Source organism: Leucoraja erinacea, chromosome 15, assembly GCF_028641065.1.
Source record: "Leucoraja erinacea ecotype New England chromosome 15, Leri_hhj_1, whole genome shotgun sequence".
NCBI classification, from domain to species: domain Eukaryota; kingdom Metazoa; phylum Chordata; class Chondrichthyes; order Rajiformes; family Rajidae; genus Leucoraja; species Leucoraja erinaceus.
In genome coordinates, this window is record NC_073391.1 from 15,121,366 (window position 1) to 15,146,226 (window position 24,861).

General features: G+C 38.5%; 1 protein-coding gene across 1 annotated transcript; it reads left to right on the forward strand.

Annotated features, from left to right (window-relative positions):
- The first annotated feature begins 1,113 nt into the window (after positions 1-1,113).
- Positions 1,114-23,861, forward strand: tex36 (testis expressed 36). The gene is made up of 4 exons (XM_055646723.1): positions 1,114-1,520; positions 9,203-9,346; positions 10,242-10,322; positions 23,069-23,861. The coding sequence occupies exons 1-4, from the start codon at positions 1,470-1,472 to the stop codon at positions 23,399-23,401; spliced, it is 609 nt and encodes a 202-aa protein (XP_055502698.1). The 5' UTR covers positions 1,114-1,469; the 3' UTR covers positions 23,402-23,861.
- The last annotated feature ends 1,000 nt before the right edge of the window (positions 23,862-24,861 follow it).

Consider the following 24,861-nt stretch of genomic DNA (forward strand, 5'->3'; position numbering starts at 1 on the left):
AGTGCTAGGTGCCAATCAATTATAGGTAAGACAGAGTCTCAAAATAAATATAAAGAGACCTAACTCGCTAATAGAATTTAGGCATGGTCTTATCAAAATCCTCTGCAATTGTCTTACTCTGTGCCCAAAACCCCTTGCATTAAAAACAAATATGTGGTTTGCCATCCAAATTGGTAGCAGCAGTTGAATGTAGATCTTATGTAAAGTGCATACATGGATACACAAGTTATAAGAACATCAAAATTTTAGTTATTTTTCGAAATAAAAAAAATCTTATTTACTAGTCTTCTGAATATATTCTTGCTTTTAGCTTCACATATCATTTTGCAAATTTTTGTTGTGCTTGTATCTTTCCCACCTAGCCTTTGATCATTAGCAATTGATCCTTTCATTTAAGTATTTAGTGTAAATTGGGTCAATCAACGTGTGTTGTCACATCTCACTAGTTCCATCCAGTCAACACAGAAATTGCTTCTATTTCTGTACTTCGTTTTCTGTCAAGTTACTGGATGCTCTTTACATATAGAAACATAGAGAAAAAAAATCAATGCATTTACTCCAAATGGTTGCGAGACACTACCTTATTAAATGCTACACAATTAAAAATCAATGTCAATTTGGAGTAACTCTGAGAACCATGCAGTTGGAAGCATCGACCTAACTCTTCCAGTTACAATGGTCACATCAGCAGACGTGAGATGTTTCAGACAAAACATATATAGTACTACCATTCATCATACAAACTCCATTTACAGAGTGGCCGGGAAAGTTATGTTAAGTTTACCTGGTTTAGACAAATTGATGTTCACTTACAGGGAAGCACACTTATATAACATTTAATTTATTGTATCAGTGTGTCCATTCAACGCTACGAACTGCTGCGGGGCAGTTTTGAAAATTGGCTGCGATTAGTGGTTGCAACTTTGATCATTGTCATTTCAAATATATTCATCCTTTGCCATGAATACGTCAATGGTGATATTGCTGAATGCACTACTCTAAAACAGCGAGACGGGATTTTGGAGGCAGGCCAACTGAGTAGTCAAAACGCCTACTACTGCCGATGAAGGGCGAGGAAGGATGCAGAACTATGGAAAAAATCACCGAGGAACATTATTTTTAGATTGGAGGTAGCCTCCAATATTAAACCATATAGCGAAAATCAACTGGCAACGTTAACTTTGATATTTTTGCCACAAGTTATTTCCAGCGTTCTCTTGTTTTTGGATCTGGATATTGTTTGCTGTGAAGGGCGTGTTTTGTGTTCCTATGGTTTCTGCAAACTTCAAGCTCACCACCGCGGATCTGACTCACGGGCAGGACTGTGCAGAGTGAGCCCTGGAACACTAGTTCCGACATTACATTTTACTATTTATTTTAGTATATCTCGTCTAATATTTACCAACTATTGTTTGATTGTTAATAGCAGCAAGGAAGCATTCTGAATCCTTCCACTGCCTCTGGATAGGATGCCTAAAGGAAGGCATTGCAACCCGTGCACGCGAAACGATGGTCAATGGGTAGGAAAAATAGAAACAACATTTATCAAAACATTTGTATTGCGTAATTTTATTAAACAATGGAAGAACATTTTAAGTAATGGTCCGGTTTGTTTGAATTCGCATTAATTATTTTACCAATAATAAATTACAAACGAACTTTTATTGAACTGCTTTCCAAGTAACATTTAATTTTTAGGGTTTTAAATCCTAAATAAAGTTGGAAAAAAAATCCAAAATGAAATTACAATTTTTGTTCGTTAATAATATCTTGTAACTTTAGTATCTCTCTTAACACAATGATTTTACTTAACCTTTCATTTCATGCCAGCGCATTTCTTTTAACAAAGGTTATTTTTTTAAATATTTTGCGTGACTGATGCTGTCAATTACAACACTTCATCTAAGGAGCAGGATCAAAAACTAAAGGCTTTAAAGGGAATTAACTACAATGGAGTGGATCTAGTTTTTTGTCATTAATATGGATATGTTAATATAAATAATTTAACTGCATTATTGTTTCAACACTTGGCAGAAAAATGTGTACCATCTAAATAAATGAAGGTATTATTTCATATTTATCATACAAGAAAATGACCAAACTATGTCATCCACAGCAGATTTTGTCATGTCATCTGGTTATTCACATTCCTGAGGCAAAGTATGGTCTTCCTCAACTTTTGTTAAGGTCACAAAAGTCCCAGTACAGGTTACCTTGATATATTGTCTGAGATGGATTTGGTTTAAAGTTTGTCTCTCCTTGGGATAAAATACAATGATTTCATCAGGCTGATGTCGGCAAGTAGAATATATGAAAATACTATTCCAGGAAATGTCAGAAAACTATTGGTCAATAGTTGGACTAGTGATCTATCAGATTATTGGTCAAGGATTGTTGCAGGGCACATGTATCTAGCAATATAATGATCCCTTCCTTCCATTGCATTGGGATTTCCCCCAAAAGTCCTAACAAAAACAGGTATAAATTTGCAGCAGGATCTTGATTGGTTGGGCAAGTGGGCTGAGGAATGCTTGATGAAATTTAATACAGAGAAATATGAGGTATTGCATTTTGGGAGCACTAACATGGACAGAAATAAAGTGAATGGTAGGGCTCTGGGGAGTGTTACAGTGCGGAGGGATCTAGGAGTACATGTACATAGTTCACTGAAAATGGCATCACAGGTAGATTGGGTGATCAAAAAGGCTATTGGCTCATTGGCCTGCATCAGTCAGAGTATTGAGTATAGAAGTTGGGAGGACATATTGCAGTTGTATAAGACATTGGTGAGGCCGCATTTAGAGTATTATGTTCAGTTTTAAGCACCATGTTATAGGAAAGATGTTGTCAAGCTGTAAAGTGTGCAAAGAAGATTAATGAGGATATTGCCAGGACTCGAGAGCCAAAGGATGTTAGGTGTATGAAACGAGCTACTGGAGGTGGTAGTTGAGGTAGGTTATTGCAATGTTTAAGAAACATTTCGAAAGGTAAATGGATAGTACAGGTTCAGAGGGATATGGGCCAAATGCAGACTAGTGGAACTAGTGTAGATGGGACATGTTGGCCGGTGTGGGCAATTTGGACCGAAGGGTCTGTTTCCACACTCTATAATTCTATAGGTCATGTTGTACTGAGCTACCGTAACAACCCAAAACTTCTGAAATGCAAAAAAAAGGCTTGATCCAAAAAACATCCAACTTGGTTGGCTTCTGCCACACCTCACGAAACACCATGCCAGCAAAGTATTGGGTTTAATCAGTGGTTTATCAGCAATGTGTGTTCAAACATAGGGGCAGCAGTTGCACTCTGGCTAATGTCTGGCATTTATGATTTCTACCTCTGAGATCTTGATATTTTATATGTAGATCAGGGCATCTTTTGGTCCATTTGAAAGGAACTCCCTTTGGACAATTTCACCTAACCTTAGCAACTCACAATACGAATTCAAAATTGTTATAATATTGCAAGAAAATGAATCCTATTGGGGAATTACAAGTATAATAGAAAGAAAGACCTGTATTCCTATAGCATCTTCAACTTAACATTGAAGTACTTGACAGTCTTTCAACTCCTTTTGAGATATAGTCATTGCAATGTAGGAATCATTCATCCATTTGCACATAGCGAAATTCCAAAAAAAATGATGAAGCAATTGACTTGATGTTTGTTTTTTGTGATGTAAGCTGAGATAACCATCTGTAGGACGTGAGATTAAATCCTACTTGCCATCACAATAGTGCAAGTGATCTTTAATAATCACTTGACAGAACAGACAAGGAATCTTTCCATTTTGGAAAGAGAATTCATGTAAACAAGGTATCGATGAATCATATTGAGCCCTTTTCCGGTGGGCGGCGCGACTCGCGTCGCAGCGGCCTCTGCATTCCGTCCATCTTTTTATTATTTTTTGTCTCGTTGAATGACGTTTTTATTTTTTAAATTTTTGTGTATGTGTGTGGGTGTGTGTGTGTGTGTGGGGGGGGGGGGGGACTTTTAAAATCTATCCCCTGCACGGAGAACCCGACCTTTTCTCTGTCGGGTCTCCGTTGTTGTTGGGGCCTAGCACTGTGGAGCAGCCTCCAGCAGGAACGACCTAGGGCTCCAGTCGGGAGCCTGCGGATTACTCACCATCGCGGAGCTGGCCGAGTTTGGAGCGGGAGGAGCGGTGGTGGCACACTGCTGCGACCCGACCCCGGGGATTCGGAGGTTTACCGCAGGTCTGGCAGACAGGAACTCCCTGCTGGGAGACCGCTTTTTGGGGCTTCCGCAACAGCGACTTCTCCCGCCCGAGTTGCGGGGTTGAAGAGTACCTGGAGCGGGGCCTTACATCATCGCCCGGCGCGGCTTGGAATGGCTGCGGGACTTTGCTAACGCCCGCCGGGGGCTCCAACAACAAGACCCGGAGCGTGGCCTCGCATCACCCGGCGCGGCGTAAATGGCCGCGGGGCAATTACCATCGCCCACTGGGGGCTTTGACTTTGACTCTGACATCGGGAGGGGAATGGGAAGTGCAGGGGAGAGATAAGTCTTTGCCTTCCATCACAGCGAGGAGGAGATGCGCTGTGATGGATGTTTGTGTAAATTGTGTTGTGTCTTGGTTCTTTCTTGTGTGTGTGACTGCAGAAACAACATTTTGTTTGAACCTCAATGGGGTTCAAATGACAAATAAATTGTATTGAGACACCAGGAACCATCTTGTGTGAATTTGTTATGTCTGTTTGATAATGATCCATTAGAACTCGTTGGCTCTGCAGAAAAACACATTTGACAGTTGATGCTTGAGACCTTTGATGTCTTAACACAATCGCTATTCATTTGCTTCTTTTGACCTAAATCACTGAGCTATGCTTTGTGGTGAATTTGTAACAAAAAAAGGAGAAACTGTTAGATGGAGGTCTATACATATTTGAAGCTGAATTTTCAGTGACTATACTAAAGGTTTTCATCAGAACATCTGGGTTAGGAAATTTGCAATAAACATCTCAGATTAATGGCATTAAACAGCTACATAAAGGTGTCCATCACTCCACAAGCAGTTTTCTTTATATTCTTTAGCAAAGATGCCATCAAATGTCTATTGAGGTACTCTAAAATTTTAAATAATAGTTGTTAGAAAGTGTTACCTATAAAATTTGATATCCATGTGCACTTTGGAATCTGTCCTGCAACAGAAAGTGTTTAAGAACTGGACCTGGCAGGTTTACAATACTCCAGGACCTATGTGGTGGCTGATCTATTGTCATGTCTCATGGATGTAACGTGGAAAGGTAGTGTACATGAGAGGCTGTATTAATCTTAACTGAAAATGTGTGAGTGACTACATTAATGGTGAAGGTGGTGTTGTCTAGCATGTTTACTGTGTTAGATTGAATGGTGATTATGGTCAAGCACCAACAGATTTGAGGTTACTGAGTTTTGTCTCTGTCATCCAGTTACCCCCGATACACCAGTAAGTAATGACCTTATAGACATTGTTGTATACCTCATGCATAAATAATAAGAAACTTGCCTGCTTAAATTACTGAAGAAGCTACAATGGAAATTCAGTGATGTATTCCCATCAACATCAGAAATCCCCCCAACTAAAAGAAAACAGCAAACTGATGAACAAAATAAAAATATTCTATGTTGTGTGGTAGATTCTAATAATAGAGCATCAGTTTTCTTAATTTATCCGAATGTTGACTAAAGTTAGAAAACTGTGGAAACATTTTCATCATTCTATTACCGATATACCATCAACAGGCTTTGCCTTCCCCAGCCCAACACTTCATGGGAAGTTATCATGAAAAGCAATTGATATAAAATGTTAATTCTGTTCATGTCTTCAATGATGCTGCACAAATTGTTGAATAATATTTTCAGCACAATCAACTGACTATTGTGATATGTAACAAAAGAGGACATGTGGAGACAATGCAAACTCCACATATATTCTTCATATGAGTCTTGAATCAGAAGAGTGATCCATTAGGAGTCAGTAAATAATTTTCAGCTGATTTTGAAATCTTATTAAGCATTGCAATTACCCATATCCTTTTGTTTAAACTAATGTGGCAGGGGGATGGGTACAAGAGCAGAGAGGCAGGGGGGTGTAAAATGAAGGTAGAAGCAATAGGTAGCAAGGTGAAAAGTAAAAGTGGCAGGCAGACAAAACCAGGGCAAAAATCAAAAAGGGCCACTTTTCAACATAATTGTATAAGGGGTAAGAGCGTTGTAAAAACAAGCCTGAAGGCTTTGTGTCTCAATGCAAGGAGCATTCGTAATAAGGTGGATGAGTTGAACGTGCAGATAGCCATTAATGATTATGATATAGTTGGGATCACGGAGACATGGCTCCAGGGTGACCAAGGCTGGGAGCTGAACATCCAGGGATATTCAATATTCAGGAGGGATAGACAGAAAGGGAAAGGAGGTGGGGTAGTGTTGCTGGTTAGAGAGGAGATTAACGCAATGGAAAGGAAGGACATTAGTTTGGAGGATGTGGAATCGGTATGGGTAGAGCTGCGAAACACTAAGGGGCAGAAAACGCTGGTGGGTGTTGTGTACAGGCCACCTAACAGTAGTAGTGAAGTTGGAGATGGTATCAAACAGGAAATTAGAAATGCTTGCGACAAAGGCAAAGCAGTTATAATGGGTGACTTCAATCTACATATAGATTGGGTGAATCAAAATGGCAGGGGTGCTGAGGAAGAGGATTTCTTGGAATGTATGCGGGATAGTTATCTAAATCAACATGTAGAGGAACCAACGAGAGAGCTGGCTATTTTAGACTGGGTATTGAGTAATGAGGAAGGGTTAGTTAGTAGTCTTGTTGTGCGTGGCCCCTTGGGCAAGAGTGACCATAATATGGTTGAGTTCTTCATTAGGATGGAGAGTGACATTGTTAATTCAGAAACAATGGTTTTGAACTTAAAGAAAGGTAACTTTGAGGGTATGAGACGTGAATTGGCCAAGATTGACTGGCATTTAATTCTAAAAGGGTTGACGGTGGATATGCAATGGAAAGCATTTAAAGACTGCATGGATGAACTACAAAAATTGTTCATCATAGTTTGGCAAAAGAATAAATCAGGGAAGGTAGTGCATCCGTGGATAACAAGGGAAATCAGGGATAGTATCAAAACAAAGGATGATGCGTACAAACTAGCCAGAAAAAGCAGCATACCGGAGGACTGGGGGAAATTCAGAGACCAGCAGAGGAGGACGAAGGGCTTAATTAGGAAAGGAAAAATGGATTCTGAAAGAAAACTGGCAGGGAACATAAAAACTGACTGCAAAAGTTTTTATAGATATGTGAAAAGAAAGAGATTAGTTAAAACAAATGTAGGTCCCTTGCAGTCAGAAACAGGTGAGTTGATCATGGGGAACCAGGATATGGCGGACCAATTGAATAACTACTTTGGTTCCGTCTTCACTAAGGAAGACATAAATAATCTGCCGGAAATAGCAGGGGACCGTGGGTCAAAGGAGTTGGAGGAATTGAGTGAAATCCAGGTTAGTCGGGAAGTGGTGTTGGGTAAATTGAATGGATTAAAGGCCGATAAATCCCCAGGGCCAGATAGGCTGCATCCCAGAGTACTTAAGGAAGTAGCTCCAGAAATAGTGGATGCATTAGTAATAATCGTTCAAAACTCTTTAGATTCTGGAGTAGTTCCAGAGGATTGGCGGGTAGCAAACGTAACCCCACTTTTTAAGAAGGGAGGGAGAGAGAAAACGGGGAATTACAGACCAGTTAGTCTAACATCGGTAGTGGGGAAACTGCTAGAGTCAGTTATTAAAGATGGGATAGCAGCACATTTGGAAAGTGATGAAATCATTGGACAAAGTCAGCATGGATTTATGAAAGGTAAATCATGTCTGACGAATCTTATAGAATTTTTCGAGGATGTAACTAGCAGCGTGGATAGGGGAGAACCAGTGGATGTGGTGTATCTGGACTTCCAGAAGGCTTTCGACAAGGTCCCACATAAGAGATTAGTATACAAACTTAAAGCACATGGCATTGGGGGTTCAGTATTGATGTGGATAGAGAACTGGCTGGCAAACAGGAAGCAAAGAGTAGGAGTAAACGGGTCCTTTTCACAATGGCAGGCAGTGACTAGTGGGGTACCGCAAGGCTCAGTACTGGGACCCCAGCTATTTACAATATATATTAATGATCTGGATGAGGGAATTGAAGGCAATATCTCCAAGTTTGCGGATGACACTAAGCTGGGGGGCAGTGTTAGGTGTGAGGAGGATGCTAGGAGACTGCAAGGTGACTTGGATAGGCTGGGTGAGTGGGCAAATGTTTGGCAGATGCAGTATAATGTGGATAAATGTGAGGTTATCCATTTTGGTGGCAAAAACGGGAAAGCAGACTATTATCTAAATGGTGGCCGATTGGGAAAGGGGGAGATGCAGCGAGACCTGGGTGTCATGGTACACCAGTCATTGAAGGTAGGCATGCAGGTGCAGCAGGCAGTAAAGAAAGCGAATGGTATGTTGGCTTTCATAGCAAGAGGATTTGAGTATAGGAGCAGGGAGGTTCTACTGCAGTTGTACAGGGTCTTGGTGAGACCACACCTGGAGTATTGCGTGCAGTTTTGGTCTCCAAATCTGAGGAAGGACATTATTGCCATAGAAGGAGTGCAGAGAAGGTTCACTAGACTGATTCCTGGGATGTCAGGACTGTCTAATGAAGAAAGACTGGATAGACTTGGTTTATACTCTCTAGAATTTAGGAGATTGAGAGGGGATCTTATAGAAACTTACAAAATTCTTAAGGGGTTGGACAGGCTAGATGCAGGAAGATTGTTCCCGATGTTGGGGAAGTCCAGGACAAGGGGTCACAGCTTAAGGATAAGGGGGAAATCCTTTAAAACCGAGATGAGGAGAACTTTTTTCACACAGAGAGTGGTGAATCTCTGGAACTCTCTGCCACAGAGGATAGTTGAGGCCAGTTCATAGGCTATATTTAAGAGGGAGTTAGATGTGGCCCTTGTGGCTAAGGGGATCAGAGGGTATGGAGAGAAGGCAGGTACGGGATACTGAGTTGGATGATCAGCCATGATCATATTGAATGGCGGTGCAGGCTCGAAGGGCCGAATGGCCTACTCCTGCACCTAATTTCTATGTCTATGTTTCTATGTTTCATAGTTTGCATCCTGATGATATAGTGCTATTGTCAGAAGAGTTCATAAATGTTCTGTTGTTTTAGTTTCCCCATCTAGATGTGCAAGAACCCACATTCACTGCTGTTTTGAAATCTACCAAAGGCAAATGTATTGCAATGCAAGAAAATCATTTTTCTCCAATCCAGTTAAACGATAGATTACCATTATTGTTCAAAGTGCGTGAGAAGGTAAGAGAGTAAGCTTATTATTGAATGTGATATTTTTACCTCCAAGGCCAAGCCGTACATAAGAATTTTATCCTTTGGGTTAATATAACTAATTTATATTCCCAAACATTTCTCTGTATCTAATTGTGCTCACTGTTTAAAAGAGACCATTTTCAAAAACATTTGCCCAGTTATTATTTGTTCTGCCAAAATTAATACTTTGACACCTAATGCAAAGGGGGAAGTATTCCAAGTATTCTGATTGAGTTTTGAATGTAAATCTGATGATTAATTTAATGCTTACAATTCACAATATTTCCAGTTTAGTTATGCTGTAATCCAATAAATGTACTATTTCTTAATACCCCCACTGTTTTTGATGTCATAACAGCTGGTGTCAAAATAGAGAATTATTCTATTTCCTTTTAAGACTGGATTAGTTTGTTCAAAGATTTGACTTTGACCATTAATATTAATGTCAAAATTCATACTTTCTGCAGCTTGGTTAATACACAAAAATGGCTGCTTAGACAAATTGTGACAAAGGGAGGTACAGACTTAAAATGGATTCTCTATTTCCAAAAATAAATAGAGAGTTGGGTGATAGGATATTGAAGTCCTTCAAAAAATGACATTTATTGTTTTCTCTTCTGTTTGCTATTATACTTTAAACATTCTTGATAAAGTTTTTGCCATTCATGTTGTGTTATGGGATATTGATTGTCCACCCAAATAGACGGCTTGGACCTCAGTTTTGTATTGCATCTGAAGATATTAAGTCCAATTGCCTCAGGAGTGCATTGAAGTCCAGGAGCTGGCTCAAACACTGGCCTCCTTTGTGAATAAAACTGTATTGTTCTCATCACTGTAGATATATGGTAAATCTTATGTATTCCTGAAACATGTATTTTGTTAGTATCTATTACAGGGGAATTTTCCATTTTCAGCACATGATAACAAGTACAGCTTGAGACACACAGGCGATCATCTTGACTTAGTAAGTATTTGACTTCTTTGACAAACCATGCCATTTAATATATATTCATCATGTTTGGAATACAATTTTACTGACAGTATCGGTGCATTATTGAAGTTACTTTCAACCTTTATAAAAAAAGACTGAAATTTATTTGAAATTCCAAACTTGTTTTTGGTTGAAGGTTGTGAAATTCTATGGGTCTTTTCTCCTCAAAGCTTCAAGCTTTCCTGCACCATAATTTTGTTATATTGGCAGGAAACATAGAAAATTGAGTTAATGATGGAACTTAAAGCTGTCAAATTAACTTCAAACTGGATCTTAAATTATTGGGGATTTTCTTTTAGAATTTGAGATACAGCATGGAAATAGGCCCTTCGGCTCAACTCCATGCTGAGCAAGATACCCCATCTAAGCTCGTCCTATTTGCCAGTGTATGGCCCATATCCCTCCAAACTGTTCATCCATGTACCAGTTCAAGTGCCTTTTAAATGCTGTTACAATGTTTGTCTTAACTCTGGCAGTTTGTCCCATATACGCGCCACCCTCTGATTGAAAACCTTGGCCCTCAGGTTATTAGTAAATCGTGTCCTCTCACTTTAAACATGTGTCCTCTTGTTTTTGATTCTCCTACTCTGGGTATTCACCCTATCTATTTCCCCTCATGATTTTATACACCTCTATAAGATCACCCCTCAGCCTACTGCAAGGATTAAAATACTAGACTGCCAAACCTCTCCATATAACTCACCCACTCAAGTCCTGGCAACATCCTCATAAATCTACTCTGCACTCTTTCCAGTTTAATGACATCCTTTCTATAACAGGGTGACCAAAACAGACCATAATACTCTAAGTGTGGTCTCACTAATGTCTTGTGCAACCGTAACATAACATCCCAACTTCTATACTCAATACCCTGACTGATGAACAGCAATATACCAAAAGCCTCCTTGACCAAAAACTTCCGGTGGCGCTATGGAGAACTAAGTCCAGCGCCAACCAGCTCCGTACCGAGGAAAACAAAAAACGGGAGAAAAATCGGGACCTACCTGCAGCGATCGCAATCTGAAACGGCAGCCTGCGTGACGTCATCAGGCCTGCGACTTAAGGTATGTCGCTACAACACACCCCCCCCCGTGGAACAACAAAAAAATCGGCTAAAGGAAGACCCCAGATGGAAGAGGAAGGCCCTACAGAAGCCTCGGCCTCAGTTACAACGATGGCCCAGGAAGATCCTCCAAGGAAGATTAAAGGGGGGAAAAAAGGGGAAATGGAAGATCTTAAAATCTTTCTGGCTGCTGAAATGAAGACTTGTCTGGCTGCTGAAATGAAGACTTTTAGTGAGAAATTTCAAAAATCACTAGACACCTTCAAGGTAGATTTTAGAGCAGAAATGCTCGTTACAGTTCAACAAAATGTTTGAAAACTGGAAGAGGACGAGGGAGGAAGAGGTCAAAGACCAGATGGAAGTGATGGAAGCCAGACTCGTTTCGGTGGAAACAAAGGCTCAAATAGAGGTGGACCCCATTCGCCAAGAACTCGATCAACACAGAATAGCGATAACCGAGCTTGAGAAATGTGCGATGACGAGTGCAGAAACAGTAAATCAGCTCCTTACTGAAAACCAACGCCTCACAAACATGGTGAGCAAATTAAATGATAAATGTATCGATCTGGAGGGGCGTCAAAGACGAAAGAACCTAAGAATTGTAGGGGTGAAGGAAGGAAGGGAGAAGGAAATGGGTACTCGGGATTTTGTGGCAGACCTACTACATACAGTCCTAAAATTGGATCACAAACCTCTACTCGGCCGAGCCCATAGAGCGCAGCGACGTCGTACTCAAGATGATGTCCATCCAAGACAAATTATTGTAAAAGTCCTACAGGATCATGAATTTGATGAGATAATGAAGAAAAGTGTTCGGAGCGGTCAACTGTTTTTTGAAGGCGAGAGATTTAGCATCTACCGAGATTACTCGACAGAGGTCTTCAAGAAAAGAATGCTGTTCAACGAGACCAAAAGAATATTGAAGAGTGTACCGGATTTGAAATACAGCCTACTCTATCCCGCAAAGCTAAGAGTCACCTACAATTCCAATGTGTTCTTTTTTACAGAGCACGAAAAAGCACTCGAATACGCCAAGGTAGTTGGTAACGTGCCTACAGACTGAAGAACCCACACCACTCCTTAGGAGCCAAGGACTAAGATGACCATCAGATCTAAAAGGACCTTTAAAATTCGTTCAAGAACTTTATAGACACTTGGAAATCGAAAATGATGGAGGACACTGGACAAAAACTGCGATTTTTCGAGGGTTTTTCCCTCTTTTCTCTCTTTTTTGTTTTAGCTCTTTTTAGGTTACTAATCATTACTATTATATGTAAATTCATATTTAACTATATAGGTAACAACTAATACTTATTAAATATCCTTATTTCCACTAAAATTATTAACATTATTAATTCTTATAAAAGTTAATACGGTATAAGATGGATAACAATGATCAATAACTAATAGTCTTTGATAAATGAAGAAATGAATTACATAGTATAGTATATAGAAAGATATGTAAGAGGTAAATCAACCTATATGATAATTATGATTGACGGGTTTCCTTTTCTTTTTTTCGCTCTATCTTTCAATTTAAAATCATTTTGCTGTCTTGAACCTTTCTGCAGGGTTATGTGTTGACACTAGTATACATGTGGGTATGCATACATATATATATATATATACGTGTACGTAGGTAGGTGTATATATATTCTGTGGGTATAAGTATGACTAGGTAAATAAGTTTGATACTCCCAAAGAAGTTGATTGAATGTTAAATATAATTTCCCTTTTTTTTTTTTTTTTTTTTCTTTCCTCTTCCTCGGGCACGGAGCTGGGAATTTTCTCATTTTACAAAGGCTACGGAAGTCTTTAGAATTCTAGCCACGTTAGTGTGGCTATCACTAACTACACTAATTGTAGATGTAGTTCTTTTTTCTTCACCCTACACTAACCAACCCTATCACTTTTCTTTCTTTAAATACTTCTTTAACTCAAGGTTTGAATGGAAAAACAAGACCAAGGCAAGGAGATATGATCGGAAGAATGATGTATTTGAATTTAAATTCATCTATCTGAGGTTTGGGAGCAGGGTCAGGTTCTATGTGTTGTTCCTTCTACCCGATTATAGACCACCACAAAAGCAATATGCAAGATGCTAACATGACAAGAAGGGGTCAGGGAATAACATTTTGTAGTTGGAATGTCAAGGGAATCAATGAACCAATTAAGAGAAGTAAAGTTTTGGCACACCTAAATCAAATCAAAACAGATATAATATTTCTTCAAGAGACACATCTTAAAAAGGAATCACAACACAGACTTAAAGCTAAGTGGATCGCTGAATCATATCATTCTTCTTTTTCCCACAAGTCAAGAGGAGTAGCAATAGTAATTCGTAAAGGAATTCCTTTTGCGACCTCCTCAATAATAGTGGATATGGATGGCAGATATATTATAGTGGTTGGAGAGTTAAATGGTGAAAAAGTGATCCTTCTAAATGTTTATGGGCCTAACTTTGATAACCCCACTTTTTTTAACAAAACATTTAATAGAATTCCTGAATTTGCACAATACAAATTAATAATTGGAGGAGACTTCAATTGTACATTAGACCCATACTTAGATAGATCATCAAGGCAAAAAAAATCAACATCCAACTCAAGTGTTTTTTTAAATTCATTTATTAATACCACTAATATTAAGGATATCTGGAGAATAGAAAACCCAACCGGACGGGAATATTCATTTTATTCACCAGTACACAAAACATACTCAAGAATAGATTACTTTTTAGTTGATTCTACGTTTATTCCATTTACTTATAATTCAAAATATCATAACATTATAATCTCAGATCACGCACCGGTAACATTCATGATTAAATTAAATGGAATGTCCGAGAAACAAACATATTGGAGACTTAACCCGCAAATCTTGAACGAAAGATCATGCCAGGAATATATTATTAAACAAATTCAAATATTTTTTGAGGTAAATGACAACCCTGACACACCTGCTTCTCTTATGTGGGAGACGTTCAAAGCGTATGTTCGAGGTACATTAATCTCTGCCCAAGCATTTTATAATAAAGAAAACAGGATTAAACAAAAAGCACTGGAAAGTGAAATTAAGCAACTAGATACAGAAAACGCGAGAACGCCATCTACGTTAAAACATAATAAAATTGCTGTACTGAAATATAAATTAAATAAAATGTACTCAGAACAAGTAATAAAACTTTATCAAAAAACCAAACAAATACAGTTTGAATTTGGAGACAAACCACAAAAATTATTAGCACGCCAGCTGCGAAAAATGGAAGGGGAAAAAATAATTCATAAAATTAGAACAGAGACAGGAGAATTATTAAAAATGCCCAAGGATATAAATGATAGATTTCTACAATACTATCATAACCTCTATTCAACTAAAACTGTAGCACAATCAGAAGGAATAGCAGATTTTTTAATAAAATGTAATTTAAAAGGTTTAGATTCAAAGGATAGAGAATTATTAGAAAGGGAAATTACGATAAAGGATATTGAGGAGTCTATTGGCTCTCTTAAAAATGGTAAGGCAGTAGGGCCAGATGGTCTAGGTTCAGAATTTTACAAGAAATTTCATGATTTGCTGTGCCCACGCTTGCAAAGACTATATGATTATATCTACACCCAACAGAAACTCCCAGATACCTTAAATGAATCTATAATAACGCTTATTCCTAAAGCTGATAAAGATCCGGAAGATCCGGGATCATACAGAGCAATTGCACTTCTGAATACAGACCAGAAAATACTAACTAAAATACTAGCACGTAGATTAAGTACAGTGATGAATAAATTAATACACCCTGACCAAACAGGCTTTATTCAGAAACGGTATTCATATTATAACCTAAGAAGATTATTTAATATTATATATACCAAGAGAATTATTAATGAAGATTTAGCAATAATCTCACTTGACGCTGAAAAAGCATTTGATCAGGTCGAATGGCCTTATTTATTTTCGGTGATGGAAAAGATGCAGCTAGGGGAGAAATTTTGCACATGGATAAAACTGCTATACACAAATCCTACGGCCAGAATACTTACCAACCAAAGACTGTCATCTAAATTCAGTCTATCTAGAGGGTGTAGACAAGGATGCCCGTTATCTCCATTACTATTTGCACTTGCAATTGAGCCACTTGCAGAAAGAATTAGGGGGCATCCGGAAATATATGGGTATAACAGTAAAGACACAGTGAATAAAATTTCTCTATATGCAGATGACGTATTAATTTACATCACAAAACCAGAAATTAGTATCCCAAACCTATTAAAACTAATAAACCAATTCGGTGCACTTTCAGGATACAGAATAAATTGGAATAAAAGTGAAATTATGCCAATAAGGGAACATAACAAACAGATAATACAACAATTCCCATTTAAAGTAGTAAATGAAAAATTTAAATATCTAGGTATCTATGTAACTAAGATATATACATCATTATTTAAAGCAAATTTCCCCCCATTATTGAATAAATTACATAAGAATATCCAATACTGGAAAACATTACCTATTTCAATGGTTGGTAAAATTAATGCCATAAAAATGATTTTTTTACCGCAAATATTATACCTTTTTCAGACGATTCCGATATACCTGGCAAAAAACTTCTTTAAAAAATTGGACTCTATTGTTAATGATTTTATCTGGGATTATAAGAATCATAGGATAAGCAAAAGACACCTGTGTAAATCAAAAAATAATGGAGGCTTGGTTTTACCTAACTTTTTGTTTTATTACTGGGCAGTTAATATTAAAAATATGAACTTCTGGTTGGGAGAAATAGACCAGCAACCAGACTGGTTAAAACTGGAAAGGGAAGATTGTATGCCTTATGATATTGGTGCGATATTATTTGCTACGTCTAAATTAAACAAGAAAATTTATAAGGAAAACCCTATAATATTTAGTGCTATAAAAATTTGGAAACAATTAAAAAAGACATTAAAATTAGATAACTTATCTCTTTTTCTTCCAATTGTGAATAACTCATTGTTTAAGCCTTCATGTTTAGACGGGGGTTTTACACAATGGAAGAATAATGGAATTAAAAATATAGGACACCTTTACAAAGAAGGCTCTTTTTTGACATTTCAGGAGTTGCAACAGATTTATGGACTTCGAGGAAATGATTATTTCAGATATCTTCAACTCAGAGATTATGTTAAATCGAATTCTAAAAATTTTCGAAATAGAAACCCAGAGATTCTAGATGAATGTTGGAATAAGCATCCTAATACAGAAAAATTAATATCTTATATATATAATATCTTATTAGATAGTGACATTCCTTTGACGGACTTACACAGACAAGCATGGGAAAAAGAATTAAACCAGGTAATAACGAAAGACACTTGGGAAGAAAGTCTACAACACATACATCAATGTTCACTAAACGCGAGACATTCTCTAATACAATTTAAAGTAATACATAGGTTACACTACGCCAAAACAAAATTACATAAAATTTTTCAACATATCTCACCTATATGTGATAAATGTCAACACTTAGAAGCTACGTTATCGCACATGTTTACAAACTGTACAAAAATTAAAAAATTTTGGGTAAATATTTTTAGTATAATATCCAAAGTAATCAACACACAACTGGAACCCAACTCAAAATTAATAATATTCGGAATATTAGAATCAAATCAAACACTTAGAATAACACAAAGAAACTTTATCGATTACAGTTTAATAACAGGAAAAAAATTAATCCTAAAATTTTGGAAAGGCCCTACGGCCCCCACAATCAAAATGTGGATTATAGAAATGACGGAGACCTTAAACATGGAAAGAATCAGATTTCCCTGTTGGATAAACAGGAATTATTCGTTGGAACATGGTCTCCTTTTATTGATTATTTAAAGGGTCAGAACAGTTCAGCACAGGAACCTGACTAGCACCCGGACTAAAGATTGGATGAAATGCTATACTTCGAAATGTACGAACATATCTCGAATGATGTTTTTAAACTTTAACAAATTTTTCCATTCTTCTTCAACTACCTCTTTCACTCCTTTTCCTTTTTTTATTTTTTATTTTAGTTTTCTTTTTCCTTCTTCCCTCTCTCTATTTCATCTATCCCTTTAGCCCTATCTAGTTATAAAAAAAAAATGAAGAAAAATGCAAAAAGTATTGGAGACAATGTAATAATAACTGACAATATTATCAATTTAAAAATGATGTAATAATGATGTAATAGATGTAATAGATCATGTACCTATCTCCAATAATAAAAAATTAAATACAAAAGCCTCCTTGACCACCCTATCTACCTGTGACGCCACTTTCAAGGAACTATGTACCTGTACTGCTATAACCCACTGCTCTACCACACACCCCACAGCCTACCTTGGTTTGACTTCCCAATATGCAACACCTTGCACTTATCTGTATTAAACTGTATTAGCCATTCCTCAGCCCACTTTCTCAGTTGAGCTGGAGCCTTGTTTGAAACAAAATAAACTCTGTTAACATTGCATTCTTGCCATTTACTTAAATCAGCATCACTCCTCTTCTCATTACCATTTGGACACCATTGCCCAGAGTTATATATTTGTCTCCCATTGGGAGAGATAAAGCATGGAAACACACCCTTTGTCCCACTGAGACCATCAATCACTCATTTACACTATTACTACAATCCCATTTTCATCACTTCCCACAGATTCTCCAACTCGTCCACACAGTAGAGCAATGTTAAAGTGCACAATTAAGCTACCAATCCTCACATCTTTGGAACGTGGAGGAACTGTTTACCCCAGGCTAAACCCACATAGTTACAGGAGAACATGCAAACTCGACAAAGATAACTCCCAAGATCAGGATCAAACCTGTGTTTCAGATGTTGTGAGCATCCAACCATATATATTAGAAGATCTATCTCCATTTCTGTAATATTGTCTATCTCAGCCCTTGCCTGAATTATGAACAGATAAAATTATCATTAATAACCCTTATTATTCCAACTCACTCCTGGACAGTCACCATTCTCAATAAATATTAGATCATGCAAAATTCTGTTGCTCTTGTCCTAGTTCACATTAAGTTCCAATCAGCCAAATGCCTTGCTCACTGACAAACCTAGTCTCCTTATAAGAGATGACAACTGCGATTTAAAACAAACTTGTCCTTGTTTTCAAATGGTGCCATAGTCTTGATGCATTTCTCCAGTAATACAAGCCTCAGAGATATCTGTCCTCCAGTTCTGATTTCACACCTCCATGATTTTAATTGCTCCACGATAGACATCTGTACATTCAAACTCAAGCTACAGGCTCTGAAATGTCATCCCTAAACCTCCCTGCCTCTTTACTCATTTCACCTTATTCCTTTAAGATCCATTTCTTTCATAAAGCTTGATGTTTAATATTTTCCTTTCCGGCTTGGTGTCACATGTTGTTAATATTCACATGAAGTATAATATGCTATTATATGATACCATTCGTACAATGCGTTCTTATAGTACATCAGAGGTGCTACATAACTGGAACTCGTTGCTCTCCTTGTAAAGTAACTTGGGCCTTCACCATGCATGATATAAATATACATTGCATTCAGAAAGTATTCAGACCTCTTCACTTTTTCCACATTTTGTTACGTTACAGTCTTATTCTAAAATGGATTAAATTCATTTTTTTTTATCATCAATCTACACACAATACCCCATAATAAAAAAGTGAAAACAGGTGTTTAGACATTTTTGCAAAGTAATTTAAAAGAAATAACTGAAGTATCACATTTACATAAGCATTCAGACCCTTTACTCAGTACTTTGTTGAGGCACCTTTGGCAGCGATTACAGCCCCAAGTCTTCTTGGGTATGACGCTACTAGCTTGGCACACATTTATTTGGGAAATTTCTCCCATTCTTCTCTGCAGATCCTCTCTAGCTCTGTCAGGTTGAATGGGGAGCGTCGATGCACAGCTATTTTCAGGTCCCTCCAGAGATGTTCGATCGGGTTCAAGTCCCGGGTTCTGGCTGGACCACTCAAGGACATTCACAGACTTGTCACAAAGACACTCCTTCATTGTCTTGGCTGTATGCTTAGGGTCGTTGTCCTGTTGGAAGGTGAACCTCTGCCCCAGTCTGAGGGCCAAAATGCTCTTGAGCAAGTTTTCATCAAGGATCTCTCTGTACTTTGCTCCGTTCAACTTTCCCTTGATCGTGACTAGTCTCCCAGGTCCTGCCGCTGAAAAACATCCCCACAGCATGATGCTGCCACCACCATGCTTCACCGTATGTTTGGTATTGGCCTGGTGATGAGTGATGCCTGGTTTCCTCCAGACGTGATGCTTGGCATTCAGGCCAAAGAGTTCAATTTTGGTTTAATTAGACTAGAGAATCTTGTTTCTCATGCCTTTTGGCAAACTCCAAGCGGACTGTCATGTGCCTTTTACAGAGGAGTGGCTTCCGTCTGGCCACTCTACCATAAAGGCCTGATTGGTGGAGTGCTGCAGATATAGTTGTCCTTCTGGAAGGTTCTCCCATCTCCATTGGATTCTTGGTCACCTCCCTGGCCAAGGCCCTTCTCCCCCGAAAGCTCAATTTGGCCAGGCAGCCAGCTCTATGAAGAGTCCTGGTGGTTCCAAAGTTCTTCCATTTAAGAATTACAGAGGCCACTGTGCTCTTCGGAACCTGCAACGCTGCAGAAATTGGTTTATACCCAGATCTGTGCTTCGATACAGATGGCTTGGTTTTTGCTCTGACATGCACTGTCAACTGTGGGACCTTATATAGACAGGTGTGTGTCTTTCCAAATCATGTTCAATCAATTTAATTTACCACTGGTGGACTCCAATCAAGTTGTAGAAACATCTCAAGGATAATCAATGGAAACAGGATGAAAGGGGCCTGAATACTTTCTGAATGCACTGTATATAGTATTTTGAGTTGAATTGTATTCAAAATTCAAATTCCGACATATACACATGCCATCAATGGACTGTTTTCTCCTGTAAGATGACTGTAACCTTTTCCTCTATGTCCACTATTGCCTTCTTCCAATAGCTGTGGAACAGCATCAAGTTAAACATTCCGAAATATTAAGTTAAATACTTGTTGTTAATTATTTTTTTAAATGCCATTTAAAAAAAATCTTTATTACAATAAGATTCATAAGAAGAAAAGTTAAGCTATGCTACTACAATTTTGCCATAATATTATTCCCCCAAATTGCTGATTTGCTTCTTGTACCAGTTGAGTAATCAATAATTTTTAATAACTAACCTCTTCATGTGAGGTGACATCTTTTCCCAATTGTTTTGATTCCTTTGAACATAAACTTCTGTTGCGGCTAATTTCAACATAATGCTCATTGAAACAGTACAACATTCTCTGTACTATTATATTAAAATCACATACTTTAATTGCATGATATCATATTTCATCATGATTTTTTCAGGTTTCCCTGTTAAGAAAACAGCAAGATATTATGTCAGCATTCCCACGTGTGAATCAGGCAGAGTTTCAGTTGTGATTTAACACCTATCCAAGATTACAGCCTTTTGCATTCGGGGCAGGCAGCTCTGGAAGGATGATCGCATGGGATCCAGCGAGAGATAGTCATAGAGTGATACAGTGTGGAAACAGACCCTTCGGCCCAACTTGCCCACACCAGCCAACATGTCCCAGCTACACTAGTCGTACCTGCCTGTGTTTGGTGCATATCCCTCCAAACCTGTCCTATCCATGTACTTGTCTAACTATTTCTCAAATGTTGGGATAGTCCCTGCCTCAACTACTTCCTCTTGCAGCTTGTTCCATACACCCACCACCATTTGTGTGAAAAAAATTACCCCTCAGATTCCTATTAAATCTTTCCCCTTCATCTTAAATCTATGTCCTCTACTCGTTGATTCACCTATTCTGGGTCAAAGAATCTGTGCATCTACCCGATCTATTCCTCCCATGATTTTATACACCTCAATAAGATCACCCCTCATCCTCCTGCGTAATTGTTTTGTTTAGTTTAGAGATATAGTGTGGAAACAGGTCTTTCTTCCCACTGAGTCCATGCCAACTAGCGATTATCTATACACTAGCTCTATCCTACACACTGGGGACAGTTTACAGAAGTCAATTAACCTACAAACCTGAAACAGGCACAAAGTGCTGGAGTCACTTAGTGGGTCAGGTAGCATCTCTAGAGAAAAAGGATGGGTGACGTTTCAGGTCGGGATCTACAGACAATATAAAGGGAGGGAACCAGAGGCAAGTGGAGGTAACTGCATTTGGAATGTGGGAGCACGTGGAATATAAAACCAGAGCACCCGGGGAAAAAACTACACGTTCACAGACAGAATGTACAGGCAGCACTCGTAGTCAGGATCAAATCCAGTTATCCGGCACTGTAAAGGGCCTGTCCCACTCGGGCATCATTTACGCGACCTAATTTACGGGTCACAACGCCGCGCGGTGTTTGATAACGTAGGCAGTGACGCGTGGTCGCGGATGTACAAAATCTTTGTGCGCCATCTGCGTGACTTGCAAATGACGCCCAAGTGGGACAGGCCCTCAAGGCAGCAACTATACCACTGCGCTACTGTGCCAAATTAAATTGGTTATTTTGTTTTGTTCAGCAGTAGCTCAGATGAAAAATAGCTGCAATCAAAGGGAAATGGCCCATACCTGCTCATTTCTCTCATTATTAGTAACCGTGACACTGTTAAATTCTTCTGATTAAGTCAAATATAGAATTTTATATTTACAGACTTAATAGTACATTTTAGCTCCAAAGATCATTTCAGAACTTCTAAATATAAATATTGATTTGGTTGATTAAACCATGGCAGAATAGAAGAAAATGAATTGCATAGTTCCTGTTCATTATTTGGAGGAAGATTGACTAATTTTAGTTATATTCCTTTTAGTTAATTAGTTATAATTAACGTTAAGTTCATTATCCTTCCCTGTTATTTAAAATTGAAATAATAGTTTATTACTAATTGTTGGTGGTAGTGGGACAGCACGTAGAGCTGTTTCTTCATAGCTCCAGTAAGCCTTGTTCAATGCTGACCTTGGGTCCTAATTGTGTGATCTCCCTGCAACTGTGTGGATTTCCACTGGATGCACAATTGCTTCCAAACTCCAAGGTTGGTAGGTTAATTGGCTATTGTAAATCATCCCTCATGTGGATGAGCTGTGTGAGAGAAGGATGATGTTGATGCATCAGTGAGAGAGAATACATTACAAGGAAACACGTAGCTAAATGGGATTGCTCTGGCATAGACTTTGTGGCCTCCTGCCATGTACAGTTTTGAGAAAATCTGAGAAATACGGAATTATTATGTTAGTGCATGCATTGGATTCATCAAAGTAACAACAGATCCCCATCTATATAAGACAAAGCATTATCACGGTTGGCCAAGTGATTGAAATTATTGGGACACAAATTCCAAATACTGTTTAGATGATCAGTTTCTCCAGACATAGATTCACCAAGTGGCGAGAATGCAGATCCACTGTATCCCAAATAGTCATTAAAACATGTACAGAATCATGCATTACTGTCTCTACTCAAGATTCACGTGACTTCTGTTCCTTTCTGATATTCTATACGAGTCTAAAATGTGATGAAATAATGAATTTGTTTCTATCTGATTAAATGGCTCTCTACTTTTCAATTGTGTGTTATATTTTCAATCATAGGGACTGGGACGGAAAAAGGTCTCTGCAGAAAAGCAGACCGTTGATCTGCGGGACCCTGGGAAAGCCTCCATGATGAAGAGCAGATTTGGTATTACCATATATCAGACATCTTACCTGGGTAACCAGGATACGGAACATCCTAACTATAGACGTTATCCCAAAATTCCTCGCGAGAGTTCGCAAATGGCACAGTCTCAAAATTCTGCTGATTTAATGTGGTTTGGGAAAAATAATTCCCAATACAGAATTCCGATGGAGGTTTTAGGAATTACTCAACGTTCTCTCCTTCCTACGGACAAAAAGTTTTATCGCACAAGATTCCTTCCAAAATAACTGCTTAAAGATTCCAATTGGCGCCTATTTTGATTTTTGTATATTCTTACATTAATAGAAAATAAATACATTGCCAAAATATGCACAGGTGAAATTATGCATTCTCTGGATATTTTGTCGTCATGCAAACACAGATTTGCATTCATTCACAATCAGTATTTCATGTACAGTATAATGTAAATTCTACAATCATTATGTTTCCTGTTGGAAACTCCCACTGTTTTTCCGAGGTGCTTGTTAATTTTGCATATGGCATTTCATGTCAATATGCACATAACCTGTTTCAATAGAGATACAGGAGGACAAGTTTTAAGATGTATTTTCTCCCACTAGAAATGTAACTGCACTGTTGCGGTGGCTGCCCCGCCAACAGTCTGTCTGTCCTTTCGTCTGTTTTGTTATTTTAAGTATGTGTTCAAAAGTATGTTTTAGTGTTCCTTGGTTTGTTTTATGTGTGGGGGGGGGGGCGGGGGGAACTTTTTTCAAACTCTTACCTCGACGGAGATGCGATTTTTTTTCGTATATCGTATCTCTGTCTCCACTGTGGCCTAACATCGTGGAGTTGGCGGCTTTTCCTGGAGACTGACCCAGCGCTCCAAACCACGGGAGTCTGCGGGATTTTAACATCGCGGAGCTTGCAATCCCTTTGCCGTGGATCGAAGCTCCAACTATGGGGCCTGTGGACTTTAACATCATGAAGCCCGCGGTCTCTAGTAAGAAGAGACCGATTCGGGAACTCCATGCCGCGGAGAGAATTTCAACTGCCCCGACTCAGGAGTTTCGATCACCCCCAACGGGGGCTTCGATCGTCGACTGTGGGGGCTTTGATCGCCCCGGCCGCGGGAGAACAAAGAGGAAGAAGATGGAACTTTATTGCCTTCCATCACAGTGAGGAATGTGGAATCCACTGTGATGGATGTTTATGTTAACTTTTATGTGATTGTGAGTCTTGTTGCTTTTCACATATTATGGCTGTATGGTAACTCAAATTTCACTGTACCTTAACTGGTACATCTGACATTGAAACCTTGAAATATTCTAACCCATTGAAACAGACTTCTTATCAGAGATACTATTAAAGTGAAAGTGTAAAGTATTGTGTTATTGAAATTTTCTTTTTCTACCTGCAATGTTATTCAGAATTATGACATATCATTGGAAATTATATCAAACTGCTGAAGCAGATACTGTACGGGAGATGATGAGAGCTAAATCCTATTTGCTTTCACCAGAAAGGGAGGAAAAGAACAAAACCTGGAGTTAGATCAAAGGGGGAGCTGTAATCACCGTTGTTTGTGATTATAGCTCCGTCTTAATGGGAGGAGTTTTGCTTTAGAAGTAGGGCCTGTCAGCTATGAGGTGACTTGTCAGGGACTGCAATTCCATCAGATAGCACAAGGTATATATCATCAATTCATCAGTGGATTAAGCCCTCTTAGGATAGAGAAATATAAAGTAAG